The sequence below is a fragment of the Apteryx rowi genome, unplaced genomic scaffold, assembly GCF_003343035.1.
Source record: "Apteryx rowi isolate R43461 unplaced genomic scaffold, aptRow1 scaffold_147, whole genome shotgun sequence".
Lineage (NCBI taxonomy): Eukaryota > Metazoa > Chordata > Aves > Apterygiformes > Apterygidae > Apteryx > Apteryx rowi.
In genome coordinates this window covers 1,569,792-1,585,172 of record NW_020447719.1, presented here as the reverse complement: position 1 = coordinate 1,585,172, position 15,381 = coordinate 1,569,792, and the positions used below count along the sequence as shown (strand labels likewise).

Sequence of the window (15,381 nt, the reverse complement as noted above, 5' to 3'; positions counted from 1 at the left end):
ACACTTCAAGAGTTAACTAAGTCCTTAAAGATAAAGGAGTACCAAGCATATTTAGTACAACACCATTCACTCAATGTCTGCCATATATACCTCCTGTTTATTTCTTCAGCAGTTTCCACCTATCTAACACTATTTTGTACTTATCAACCAACTCCTTTCTGAAGGCAAAGTGGCCACAATTCTAGCTATATACCAACCAGAGTTCTAGATACTTCAACCCTCTTGTCCCACAAAGGTTATGATCAGTATCTGTTTAAAGATAACAGTTTTCCTAATCACAATTTTTCAACATTTAACCCAATCACTTAGTGACATCAAGGCCTTATAAACATACTAGGTAATTAAGAATACTGACAATTGCAACTGGTTTTCATAGCGAAAGAGTGGTATTTCTTAATGGACACATCTTCGACAGACATGTCCTTAAAGCATCACATGATATAACAAGACACTTTTCAAAGCCTACTGAAGCATGAAGCTCAGTTTTAAATGCTAAAAACTGCTAAATAATTGTTTAACTGAAAAGCAAAATGTGTAATTATTTCAACATCAAAAAGAAATAAACATACTCAGCATATATGTTAGATTTGTTCTAGCATTCTTAGATTCACAACTCTAGAGGTTTAATACAAAGGAGCACTTTTACTGTTTAGCTATAACAATACACTTCTCGCTTGAAGTCTAAGCTTTGAGATGCTTATTGTTTCTCTCAAACTCAAAAAAGGAACACAGCGAGACCATTTTCAGAATTAAGTCGTATTAGAGGATCTAGACAAACTCAGGACAGGTTGGCCATCCCAAAAGGCCACAATATATTGCTATTTTGTATCAGAAGCCAGTTATCTCATCCTTCCTAAATGGCAGAGTTCAGAAGATTAGTTGCATAATGCCTGCGACACCATTTTCTTCCTTTCTTCACAGGGTACCAGGAAGAAGTATACAGCAAAGGCTTCTGAAGAATGAAAAGCATTTTCTAACAAACCTAAAGTCAAAGTATTACCAGCACCACTTGAAAGATTAGTAAATAAGCCTAGCAAAGACAAAAAAGCATTTGAATTTTTAGTATTTACAATAAGCAATTGTGTACAATTACTGAGCTTGCTACATCTACCACATGGCAAGTAATTCAACCGTTCATAACGGACAGGCCTGAGGTCTAACTACTGCATTATATTGTTCATTATGTATTTTAATGAGGGTCATTTATGTGATTTGGCTTTAAGATGGAAAAATACTGAGGAAGTGACTAGTTCATGCTTTGTCTAAAAATTATTTATTGGAAATCTAGAAGTAGATACTACTATAGAATCAAGATGATGTAGATCTGTGGAAACACTGATGTTTTGGTGGTCCATCTCCCCAGAATATAGTGGGGATTTTACTACTTTTGGTATTTGTGGAACAACTGCATTCGTACACATTTGTATATGCATACATTTGTACACATAAAGGACATGACAAACGTTAAATACTAAGCAGTAAAGTCTGCTCAGAGTGTCTTTTCTAGTAGCACTGGTAAAGGATAATTCCCATTTTTCATTTCAAGTCAGGTAGATTTGATCCACCTTTTGGCTGAAAACATGTTGCCTTACACTGTCAATAGCTTCAAAGCAAGAAATCACACAAGGTGTTCTCATCCACTGTATGGTATTTCAGAGCTATCTGTATTTTTTCTATGAAGCCACTAGCAGTTATGCAAGTCAGCATATTGTGTCATACAGATAGCTTCCGAGTAGGAAGCCACGTAGTAAGTCTTTGCAGATTTATACACAAGTTTCGACAAAACTAGAGCTTCTATGATACTGAGCCGTTTACATAGCCTTGTATAGATTTTCTCCACTGGAAATCTCTCCATTTATATTCTTACAACTTGAATTTGACAATAAAGAGTGCTAGTATTACTCTTGCAAAGACTCTACACTGTAATATCTCCAAGAGAATTCATAGCAACTTATCTTATAAAGGAAAAGTTGTTTCTCTAAAAATTCCTGTCATGATTTAGAACCAAAACACCACCTTTGCAGAAGACGCACACTATTTTCTGTAACCCATCTTTCTTAACCTTTTAGAGCTAATTACCAAGTTTAACTGCTGAGTCTGTCGCATTTATGAGCTACTCTTGCACTTCAAAATTATGCCCTTTTATCAAGTTTGTCATTGCACTGTCCTGTGATCATCAGTTAAATACATGTAAACGTCAAATCCTTTTTAAAAGGAAAGGCTCTGATCACAATTTTCAGTACAGTAGAACAATCGCTACAGCTCGAGCCCTGCTTCAGAAACAGGTCATCTAGCTATTCTAGTTTCAGTACATTCACACTCATGATTCATTTTAACAACCATGTTAGCAGATGAGAAAGAATGTGAATTCTGCATTTTCCTAGGTATTTTGTGCCCGGTGCATCAAGGCCACCTACAATCATGCATTCATCTACTTGCAGTAATAGTAGTCCTTGAACAGACGCCTTGCAGACTACTGTAAAACAGGATTTAACCCTTGCTTCAGTTTCTGTTTGTAGAAAACTACAGCTCTTTCCATCACCAAAATTTTGCACTACTCATGTTTTAAATTTTCTTCAGACTAGCTCTGGTCTAGTCCCACGCACTGAACACTCACTGGCAGGTCACTCTTAATAGCTGATCTCCTAGAGAAATCCTTCTGTTCAGTAAGAGGAATCCAGTTCACATGCTGACACCATTTCATGATGCGAACATCAGAAGGGACATCAGGAGTTTGGCTTCAAAAGCAACCTGAGACAAAATGTAGATGCACCCAAAGGTACCTTAAGGCATTAGCAGGCTGTTCTCGATGCAAGGAGACAAACCTTTCTGTAGCATTTAAGACTAGAAAGCAATAGTTTTCCAGGATTAAGAGAGCAGGTGCTTCACTGCCAGCAACATTAAGCTGCATTGGATAACAGTTACATGAGCACTTAAACACTGAGACACCACAATTTGCCAAAATCTTGATTTCGGATCTTCGGAATTACTAGCAACAGCATGACTTACCATTAAACTTGAGTTATTAATGTTACATAACCATATGCAAGAAAGATTTGTACAGGATACTAACTATAGCTCAAATAGCATAAGTGACATGACTTGAATATATTTCTTTTCTGATAGCCTTCAGCTTTCATTTCAGCTGGAGCAGAACAATGTAAGATAAGCAGATCTTGAAGAAAAGTGCTGGAAAGGTCTTAGTGAGGAGACTAAATTTTATTTTATTATTATTATTTTTTAACCTTAACATTTACACAGTCTATCTTGAAGCAACAATTCTAGAGAGGAGGAGCATCAGATATGCTCAGTGGTATTCAGTGAAGTGTGACTGAAATGGCAAAGACTTCTTTAAACAAGATGCTTTTTCAAGAGAATAAAGTTTGTGTGGTCACTTTGCATACTTCTTACCAAAAAGTCACAGTACCTCTTAGTGCTTAAAGCTGTATCAAGTAGTTATTTTATGTAAAGTGAAACCTACAGAAATACTGTCTATTTAAAAGCTGGATCCCATTATTAAGAATTTGATACAGTAAGGCTAGAAAACAGATGTCTCCAATTTTAAAACTGCTGTATTAAGGAATGCAAGAACAACACACAAATATCAAAAAGCCCTGCATAAAACTATTAAAACCCTGTGTTCTATGATAGCATGATCTGAATTAAGAACTACAGGTCACATGAGCGGATCACAAGACTTACATGCTCAGACTATGTTAAACATTGCCATGTTGCATTGCTACTTCAGATCTGAATCCCCCCATCAAAAAAGTTTCTTCCAAAGTGCGACTTTGCCACTAATGCAAAATGGCACATGCAGTTAGACCAGTTGAAAACCCTTGCTCATTTACTACATATTGAACTATCATACTGCCTTAGAGGAGTAAGAAGCAGTATTTTATTATAAAATTAAATAACTTAAATACCTTTATAAACCTTATTACATAAAAAGAATTAGTTTGCTTGACTCAAGGTTTTTGAAATCGAGTTTCTTCAACAACAGCCTGAAAATTGACTTACCTTCATTTGGGGAAGTTTTCAATCTTGTACAGATACCATGTACATCTCCATAACATTCTTGTATTTTATGCAGTGCATCTGTAGCTCGAAGTTCCATAAGAGAACGGAGCTCTGAAAGAGTGACTCCAAAATCTCCATGATTAGCTTCTTTTACAGCATTTTTTACACCACTATATGCAACCGAGTTGTTTGCCATATCACCCATGATGCGTGCAGTCTTTAGTGTAGAAAGTTTCCAGTAAGGAATAAGATTTCAATTTAAAATATTTCCAGAAGGAAAATAAATCCTTTGGGTATGAAGACAGTCAGGAGAGCAGACACATCACCCAAGTAAAAGACCCCTTCTGGAGAGGTATCTTTGATGTTGTCCCATGGCGAGTTCTGTTCCCAAGCCAAATGGCATGTACAGTCTAGGAAAATAAATAAATACATATTCAGTTACACAGCAGCTACACTGAAATATATTTTAATACAATCCTATGCTTTGTATTGAAGTTACAGAACAAATTTCTGCTTAAGGACAAGCTCTTCATATTTCCTATAATATTTTTAGTAGGCATTCAGCTGGCAGAGTGACAAGGTATGAAACTGATATTTGTAGTCTCAAAATCTACTGCATTATCATACTTTCTTAAATCATTAAGTTCTTATAACAGCTGTTGCCTCTAAGTCTTGAATTTTGCTTGGGACATCCATATGGTTCATCATCAACAGGAAACCTTTAAGAGCACCAGGAAGTAAACCAGTCTCAAAGGAAAATGGAGTTTGGAACATTCAGCACCGATGGATGTCACACGGGGCATGGATACGCTCAAGTTACAAGCCTCAACTTATCACCAAAGCACCAGGAAACCATCATCTTAGACTTCAAGCTAAGCAAGCTTTTGTGCATTCCCATGAACTCAAATTGTGTAAACCTCAAAAATAACAGTTTCAACACTAGACTAACCCACACATGAAGTACTTTTGTAGTACACAGAATGTATCTCGATGCAGACCTAAGTTTTAATGCACTTTCATGACCAAACTTTCATGACATCTATAGCCCCCTCCATCCTATTTCATCACAGCTCAGGCCTCACACATCATCTGCATTTTTTCCTTTGAACAGAGCAAAAAAAATGCACAATACCACCTTCCTACAGAAGTGATAGGGAGACTACGATCAGGCCTTCCATCTGATTGTGAGAACTCTGTAGCTGAGAAATTAGCATCTACCCACAGGTTTCTCAGCCTGAACAGGCACTTAACATTTAACTTATGCTCAGCTGACATATCTTGTATGAACACATGCATCTACATGACAGAACAGTGAACACATACTTTACATGTCTGTACATAGATCTGTTGTGCACAGGACATGCCAGAGTGACCTGTAGATCAGCTTTACTAACATAACATGGCAGGATGAGCACAAATAATCATATATGTCCCCATGAGACATCATGGCTGCCAGCCTCAGATGAACAATAAGTTGGACACTTCCAGGTCAACAAGACCTTTAGGTGTCGTATGTCTGTTTTCCTAGAACCAAGAAAATCAGGCCTCATAAGAAACACATTTCAAAAATTAATGGAGCTCATCTAGAAACAAGAGTCAAACAAAGAAAAGACTATCAGCTATTGCCTTGTCAGGTCAGAAGACTGTTTGGCTAAACCACTGTGTCTACATAGAGGTCTTGGCACAAGCACTCAACTACCAAAACTTTAAAGACCGTTTCCAGGAAAGTCTCAGTCCTCTGCTCATCTCTTCTGAAAACAATTAAGTTATGGATTATTTATCATTTTAAGCACAGAGTCACAGTATGGAGTTTGCACTGAAGAATGTTGAAAGACACTGGAGTGACTGTTCCCACTTCCAGCAGTTGTACAACCCTATCGCTGCAAGATTCTGTTAAGAGCACTGTTTGTGGCTGTTTTCTAGAGAGATACAAAACACATAAAGCAATATTCATATAGTATGTTGAAAGTTTTATGCATAACAGCAAAAGAGTAACTAACTATAAATTCAGTTTAAACCTCCATGACTTTCTCCACAGTAACTGGACACAGCAAAATGGATTACAATATAATGATGGTGTTAACCTGCATGCTAAAGGGGCATTGTTTTGATCAACACACATTCTTCATAGTTCTCTAAACTGACTATAACATGCTCTGCCAAAGTACGCTTTAAGTGAAGAAACTCACGCAAACCATTTTTGAAAGACTGTTCTTTAAAACCACACCACATCTTCATCTAATGCCCGAAAGCTGGAGGCTGTTGGCCAGCCAGTAGCCTAGGAGACTTTATCAACTAGCATCTGATCATGAGCTGTGGCAGTATAAGCAGCAGCAGATCAGGCAAATTAAGTTGGTATAGCTATGAAGAAGCTGCAGCAGCTGCTAATGAGGCAAGAACAGACCAAGCAGAATGCCCCACAACTAATTACATCAAGCTTACCTCAATTATGATTAATGTTGACTAGACTTAAGAAAAGCTCAATCAAGCCTCTAACAGGAACTCTGCACTCTTGATGCCCAAATATACCCAAATCCAAGAATAGACATAAAGTTAGTAAAAAGTACAGCTCTAGTCACTGAAATGCTTTGAGACTTACTACTAAGCCATGGCAAGACTTGATATGGCTTTCATATACAAGTTACCACAAGAGTGATAACACTGCTTAATTAGTAGTTCATACTGTGCTTTGCATTCCAATCCTATCGTTCTTACGCATCTAGATTTACTTGTGTTAAGACTTAATAGTCCAGTGACCAGCTATTACTAATACTTTATATGAAAGGCGTTCTCAAACATTCTGAAGTACCTCAGTGGTGTCATAACTCACCAACATATCTCCTTAGGGTTCACAAATTCAATAACATTGCATTAATACAACAAAATCAGTGCAGTTCTGCAGATCAGCTGTAATAGTGTTGTAGACTACTCTGCATATCCATCTAAAAAATTCAGAGGAACAGTGGAAAGACTCTTCAAATTTTGGATAATGAGCAGTTTTGCTCCAAATCCTGCATACTTTGTTAAACATGGCAATTTTTATACCAAATCAGATCAGAAAGGATCTGCTCTGGGAGCCCATCTCTACCTGGCAACAATAATGTCTACCTCAACAGACAATACAAAAGCCTTTCAGCACACAGGTACAGGATGGACCAATCTTAACCTAGTTTCTTTGCTGATCCTTATAGAGGAATTTCACTCCAAACTTCTTTAAGTAATATCCTCAACTCAGGCTGATGTCAAACCTTGCAAAATTCAATTGCTTCCTGTTACAGCAAGTTCCAACAGTCCACTTCTGTAAGAAGGTGGCAATGCATAATGAAATTAAAAGCAGTGAAATTCAACCATCAAAAAAGAAAGTATATTTTTAAGCCACATAAGATCTTACAGTAATTATATTTATCACTTCAACTAGCACAAGATTTTATTTGTTTTGATCAGTGTTCCTTTCTGAAGTCAATTTTTCAATAGCGATTTGAGATAGGTTATTTGAGTAACATGAACTCTGAAGCATTATCAGTGGTGGCCACTCCAGCCTTCCCTAAATCTATTTGCATCTTATTACTCACTAATTTTAATAGTGGCACTTTCAACTGTTCTCTAACATGGTTTAATAACTGAAAGCAATTCACTTCAAACTTCCAGTCTGCTAACATCCCAAATTTTAAATTCAGGTAACAGTTACCCTACCTGGAAGTCAATAAGTACCATTACTGAAGTTCTGTTTTTTAAAGTTTAATTCAAAGCTGTAGTAGTATCCAGCTCAAAACAAGTGAACTTAAGATGATTAAGAGGGAGAAGTAGGTCTTATTAGGCACACCAACTTCTAAATAATCCTATGTTTACATATCATTAAAACTCTCAGTAACTTTATTTAAAGCTATCAACTGTCATACTCAAGTGAATAAAAACCTGTATTGATGAGACACCTTATGGAAATAGTACACATCCTTCTAGGCGGAAGGATTCAGATACTTGTGCAATTACCTCTGGAAAGACTCTGCTCTTCTATGACTGTAACAGTTTGACTGCTATGACTGATGCAATTTGACCATGGCTGCAGATGAAGAGTACTGCACCTTAGATTGGTTACCCAAATCAAATTAATATTTATTACTGAGTAAGTGAGCTTTGTCACCAGATGAAGATAGTAATTCAAGATTGTAATCCATGAAACAAGATTTAGATAATATTTGCCAGTGCTAAAAATTCCAAAATCTCATGAACCTTCACAGTTGGCTCAGAAAAATACTAAACTCAAAATAGAAACTTACATGTAGTTTACATTACATGTAGAAGTTTACATTACACTAAAGCATGAAAAGACTACAGACTTAAAACTCATTTTAGTGCCACCAGGCCATACTGCGTCAACCAATCTAGAAGAAGCGATAAACATGTTTCTTGAAGTGTTCTTGTAACAACACTCTAAACAGTTGATGGTTATGAAAAAAGTCGTGTTACTTTTCCTTTCCCTGAAAAAGCTACGATTGAGACAGCCCTGAAAGTTAAGCATGCTTCAAAAAGGACTTCAGAAATAATCCCTCATAGGCAGAAGTATTTAGTAAGAGTAAATGTTTTATTTGTAAGGAAGCTATAATGTGTTCTACATTTGTAAAATTTAAGGCCAGCTTGAAGTAATAGTTTGCTGCATCAGCACGCTGACAATCAAATGCAAGTAGGAAAGTTCACAAATGGCACATTTACTATTGCACAGATGAACAGGATCTAGTATACCAACAGAACCCTTATCCAAGTCTTTCCTATTGCTTAATTTGCATTTCATACGTGCTTCATAGAGGACATCAGTCTACAGGAAATGTATTTTAATATTCAAAAAAATTAAATCTTAAGACACTCCAGCCAACTCATTTGCCTTCAAAAGTCAAAGCTCCAACAATTACCTATTCTGCACAATTCAGTTTAACTTATACATCCACTTGTACTCTGTGCATTCAAATTTTAGGCACTGCCTAGTACTCCTCTATGCAAAGCATATGACCTTCAACAACACACTAAAGCTGGTTGCTGTAATATAGGAAAAGATTCACAAAGTGATTATCTCTGGAAAGCCTTTGTTTAAGCTAATTAGTTCAACGGAGATCGAACAGATCTACATACGAACAGGTTGCAGTGGCAAGAACTGTCTCTGTATGTTTCAGTTCTCATTCCATATTAATTTATTTTAAAGTTTTAAAATAATATCTTTAAAACATTCTGAAAAATATAATATGCTTTTGCTTACATTAGGTTGAAATCCACAGTACAATATATGTTCCATAGCTTCAAACCATCACATGACATGGTGTGGTAAGACTTCCACAGTGCACATATCTTAGGAAAAGAATCAAAGCTGCTTGTAATGCTATTACTTGATAAGGAAAGTAATTTGAACTAAGAAATGCACTTGAACATGCTGAAAAAAGGTCTTCTGAGGTCTTCCACTCTGGAAAGTAAGTTTTATCTTACTTTTTAGAGACAGACCCTCATACCTACTTGGAAGAGTACAGAAGCTCACCAACTATTTCACAGAAAATACAAATGAATGCTAACAAAACAGAAGGTTCACACAGAACAGAGTATGCATTTAGAGGTCATTATCCTATATGTTAAAATGTGCCTAACTGAACAATTAGTGGAGTTGTATCATTTCAGCAGCATGCTACTGCTGTTTTAGTGTAGGCATCTCTTTTGAAAGAGGCTGGCTTATGAAGAGACAGTGGGATGAACAGGTGAACAGAGATTGAACAGCTAAGAGGGGAATGTTTAATCATGAAAGATGCTTAGAAACAGAAATAGTTTTTAGTTCATCATCTTGAGCCTCAAACGTGCCCAAGAGTGTTGCATTGACAAGTTTTCTTTATTACAATTTCTGGGTTCTAAAAGGTAAGTTAATAGAAGATCACAAGTTTTGTTGAGTTTTCAAAGAGAAATTTGATTTCATTGTGAAGCTTAATCTTTTATGAGGCAGATGTAACTGACATAAAAACTGGCTGTTATTCCAAGACTCTGCAGTTGGATGTATACACCGGTATTTACATTTACCAAACTTATCTAAAGGATTGCTGATGCCTAGCATGACTGCCGCTTTTGTAATAGTGATTTTATCCAGTACTAGTGTCTTCTCTTTAAGACCCCAAACTATTTCTTATTGAAATGATGGCTAACAAATTAAGACTTCTGTAGTCTGAAGTTCATTCACTAGTACGAATTAACAATGTTCTTGCACAGGACTTCCCCTTCGTTCCCTTCCTATTTTGGTAGTAGTAAGGAAAAGTCTTAAAGTTGAGTCGTTTGGCAATTAGTAGAAACAATTCTGGATCAATTTACCATACACAGTCATCTGAGAAGTTCTCCTTTGCCTTAATGAGAGGTCATGCAAGGCATGAAGAACACTACCACCTCATGAAGCAGCTCGTTCTGCAGCCTCTGCAGGAACCCAGCAAACGATCAGGCACTGTTTTATACCATCAATCAACAGAGCAGGCCTTATATTCCTGTGCATATTCCAAGTCATGGCATTTCCATACTCATGAAGCAAAACAAATTCAGACCAAAATGACAGCTGGATTAAAAAGAGATTGGAAAGTACCATATAGGACAGTCTTTCTGAACAGAAAAGCTATTTTCTCAAAAGCTTAAACTAATCATGAGCTTTCTGAATTTAAGGTATTTTGACTTGCATATGAGAGAACTAAATAGATGCAAGAAAAGACTGACCAAACAAGCAGCGCTTCACAGAAATATACAAACACTCTTCAAGGAGCAAACTGTAAGACATACTGGAAAGCCCTAGAGAATAAACTCCATGCTATCACCAGCTTGTCAAATTGCATTTAAAATATTAGCATTTAAAATATTAGGCTTTCATATCTTCATATTTCACATTTTAAGGCTGAATTCTCTACAAGAACCCCAATACTTCTTTTCCAGCGGTAACACTTCAAGTCACCAATACATGCAGAAGAGAGTTAAGTGTTTACTACTTAAATGTTTTTCTGAAAACAGAAGTTAATCACTTCAAATAATCATTAACAGAGTGATGTCTTGAAGGGTTTACTACAGTCTACAGTTTTGACCAACGTTCAAATAGCTTTTTTCCTTTTCCACCCACAGGCCCTGAAGCTTCCTTCTCAGCATTTCCTCTTACTAATATCATGTACTGTTTGCTCTGCAATGACATTGAATGAACTATTGTCAAATTTAGCCTTTTTGTTGGAGTGCTTATAATACCAAGTAATTCCAAGTTCACAGAATCACAGAATGGTTGAGGTTGGAAGGGACCTCTGGAGATCATCTAGTCCAACCCCCCTGCTCAAGCAGGGTCACCTAGAGCACGTTGCACAGGATCACATCCAGGCGACTTTTGAATATCTCCAGAGAAGGAGACTCCACAACCTCTCTGGGCAACCTCTTCCAGTGCTCTGTCACCCTCACAGTGAAAAAGTTTTTCCTCATGTTCAGATGGAACTGCCTGTGTTTCAGTTTGTGCCCCTTGCCTCGCGTCCTGTTGCTGGGCACCACTGAAAAGAGTCTGGTCCCATCCTCTTGACACCCTCCCTTCAGATACTTGTACACGTTGATAAGATCTCTTCTCAGCCTTCTCTTCTCTAGGCTCTAGTTAAGACTATAATCCCAGAAAAAAAAAGTTCTAACTTCCAGATATAACTCTGTCCCAGTAGGCATTATTTCCTTCAGGTACCTAACATGCATTACTACATGCGTCACACTTCTCAGGTAACTTGCGATGAAGGAAACTGCCAAAATTTGGACTAAGGCAGCTGATGACTGAAGACAAGCCTTGAATATCACAAAATTCCATTCACTGGTGTTTTAAAACAGGAGAAAAAAAATGTTTGCCTAAAGCTCAATATTTTACTTGACTTCAGATCCATTGAGTCTTAAAAATAAATGATTGAGAATTTTATTAAGTTCTTTTAACCCTGCACAGTTTAGCCTAAAAATATTTGTTCAGGATAATTATGTTGCAGTATATGTTCTATTACCTGGTCTGTCATCTTAATAACTTAATACATAGCCCTAAAACTAGACGCTCTTTGTACAATAGTCATCCATTGACAAATATTCACATTAAGTTCATGAACAACTTATCATGCATTTCTCATCAGTATTTATCAAAACTTTGTTTTGTAATTTTAGCCACCATTAAGTTGGATGAATTATGGTAGCATAATACATACCACTTAAGTAATCCATCATTTGACTAGAGTTCGCTTGAGTTCCCAAATTGCAAGATGCATTGTAGTCACAAAACCTGTCATGTATGCATTAAATGAGGCATGTCCTGAGCCCATGACATTGTTATATAGAGCCAGGTTTCAATGAAAGTGAAAGTAAGAAGGAAATTGTGCCAAATTTCATCCAGCAGAGCTGCAGCTGGATTCCTGGATTTTATTTACTTGCTGCATTTAAAGCTTAGTGCATGACTGTTAGAAATATGTCCAGCAAGTCAATTCTGTCAATAATTACGACACATTAGAGCAAAACAGCAGCTGACTTTCTCATAAGAATTATTCCTTCAGGAAGATTACTTGTTTGTCGAGAACTCTTTTTACCTTATTTTACAAAGCTTCTAATTTTTGCTGCCTCTAACTCTGCTTCCAATAAATTCTAATCTAAACACGTATTTCAGAAATTATCTTTGGCTATTTTTACTTCCATCTTTCAATTTCCACAATAATATACATGCATACCCTTGCAATTGCTTTAGTCAGTTTGAGCTTAAGAACAAAGACATTTTCACTAGTACTACTTACTGTCTCACGAGAAGGAAAGGGAAGAAAATCATTGCTCAAAGTCAACTTAAAAAGTTCTGAATACCAGAAATGATCATACCTAGTTTTAGGACATGTTGTGCCCATTTAAATTACAATATGTTCAAGTTAAACTGCATATAACGCTTTGGCTAGAAAAAGACATTTATCATCCCAGCCCTTCTTTTCTTCTACAAAGTATTTTTACATCAATATCCATTAAGTGAAGTTGTACGCTTTTGATTGTAATCACACTTTGTGCTAACAAAGAGCTGCCAAAAGCTCTTTAGAGTTAGAAGCCAAAACAGAGTTAAAGTTTCTATCTTCAGGCAATAAAGGGCAGAAATACATCTCTACTCAATTCCTTTTGTTTCCAGGAAATGAAGAGTGAAATTTTAAGTTAGTCCTAAGAATACTAGGAAATACTTATGCCTAATGAGATTAAATCTAATTACTTCTGTAGTTACTTTCTGTATGACAATGAGTCCTGTCTATTAAGGTACTTGTTTAGTGTTATACAGAAACATCATTAAGAAATATTCTATATGCTAATTAGTAGAGTGTAAAAATATAAGCATAGTCAGATCTGTGTGTCCAATCATCCATTTAGTCCAACAACCTGCTTGAGAGTGAGCAACAGTTGATCTGTTTTTCCCTAAGCATCTAGTAGAGGATGGTCCTCCAAATCATCCTCCCTGCAAGCAGCAATTTGGAAACTAAACATATAGCTCTGGTCACCAATCTCAACAAGCATACACCATGAAGCTAAGCAGAATATTTGTTTTGTCCTCTTGGGGCCCAAGCTTAAGAAACTTTCCTCTTGTCCCATAACGCACCAGTTTAAGAGCTTCATCTTGAGATTTTTCAAAAGCTTTCTGGAAATACAACAACACAGTTTATCCCTATAGTCCAGCTCTTAAAATCTTGCTTCTTGAAATATTCATAACTTGAAAGCCATGGTAGCTTCCCCCGTGTGCCATATTAATCCTTTCCTACTAGAAACAGCCAGCTTGCGTGGTGTAAAGCAAGTTGTTCTTAGAGAACTCTTTTCAAAAGCAGCCATTACATTTGCCACCTTCTATTCCTAAGCAGCCAAATATGCGCCTTCAGAATTACCATAAACTCATGAGAGACCTCATAAGTTTGCTGCTCCCACTGATTTGTTGGGTTTTTTTGCTTTATTTTTAAATTTAAAACCTAATATTTGAATTTAAGAATCCACTTTATGCCTTTGCAAGGAATGAACAGGATTTTTTTTTTCCCCCTCAAACTCCTTTATTAAGATTATATCAAGAATCCCTTTAGTTCTTTAGATGAATCTTGAGTGCTTAGCTTACTAATCAATTCTACCTCCTTCTGGTATAGTTTAAGAAATACCTTCAAGTAAATTGAACCTTGCAGTATTTATCCATTATGTTTTGCCATTTAGTGAGGCTACATACTGCCTTATCCTTTGGACAGATTTCCACTTTCAAAAATAGTTTTTCATCATGACTACATTTCTCAGTCTTTCTAGAGTCTGACACCCTATTAAAGGCTAAGATTCCATGATGCCTGCAGTATTACACCCTGTTGGCCACTCCTTTAAGAAACCTTCTCAGTTATGCAAGTTTTTTGCCCCGCCCCCTTTTTTAATATCATTAAATATAACTGCAATATAACTATTAGTATCTATACATAGAATGATGCTGATCAGTGGTAGTTACTCAACAATTACTAGTGCACCACTCAATACGGAGGCAATAAATAATTCTCTTTGCAGATTTTGTTTCTCAGCCACAGACAATGGGTGTGTAAGCACTATTAAGTATCACAATAGGATGCACAGGCTAAGCTGAGATACCCACCATAGCACTTCATAAGGGCAAATAAGTCAAGCAGCACATCTGCAGTCTGTCACCATCCTCAGATGACTAAAAGTACAGCTGTACTGCAACATCTAAGCATAAAACTCTCACCCATATTGGTTCTGAAATAACTGTCTTCAACACTAATAACATCAAAACTTCTGTCTTCTGCCAGTTTTATTTCTACCACCTTCTCCTTTTGCAGTAGGACAAGTTACCTGCATTAACAGGCGTCAAGATTAATGAAGAAGCATCAGATTAAGTGAAAGCCTGCTGTCACAACCATCATGCAGACAAGCCCAGAGTTTGGAACACAACTTCATGTACTCCTGTTTCCCCTTTTTTCATAGCACCTCAGTCATTTAGATAAGCAATGTTTTCATTTGGGGCCTGTTCTAAGTCCATCCCTAATAAATCACTCAGCACTCCAAGCAGTTCTAGCACCTCTTCCTTTCCTGATCTTTTTCTACTACTATTCTCCTCTCCCCCAACCAGGAACACCACTTTACAGTCTTTAAGAACAGACAGTTTTTGACATCTCATCCTGGATGTCATCTCTAAGCATGTGGAGGACAAGAAGGTGATCAGGAGTAGTCAGCATGGATTCACCAAGGGGAAATTGTGCTTAACCAATCTGATAGCCTTCTAGGATGGAATGACTGGCTGGGTAGATGAGGGGAGAGCAGTGGATGTTGTCTACCTAGACTTCAGCAAGGCTTTTGACACTGTCTCCCATA

General features: G+C 36.9%; 1 protein-coding gene and 1 long non-coding RNA gene across 4 annotated transcripts in view; one reads left to right on the top strand and one right to left on the bottom strand.

Annotated features, from left to right (window-relative positions):
* Window positions 1-1,840, top strand: part of LOC112962366 — a 60,244-nt gene extending 58,404 nt beyond the window's left edge. For both annotated transcript variants that reach the window (XR_003252282.1, XR_003252278.1), the window contains one exon: window positions 922-1,840. This is a non-coding gene — a long non-coding RNA (uncharacterized LOC112962366). The remainder of the gene's footprint in view (window positions 1-921) is intronic.
* The window catches only part of ATP2B1 (ATPase plasma membrane Ca2+ transporting 1), a 65,461-nt gene that overhangs the window by 31,769 nt on the left and 18,311 nt on the right, over window positions 1-15,381 (bottom strand). For both annotated transcript variants that reach the window (XM_026058432.1, XM_026058431.1), the window contains exon 2: window positions 4,021-4,430. In XM_026058432.1, the coding sequence (XP_025914217.1) occupies window positions 4,021-4,225 (205 nt within the window). In that variant the 5' untranslated portion in view covers window positions 4,226-4,430. The remainder of the gene's footprint in view (window positions 1-4,020; window positions 4,431-15,381) is intronic.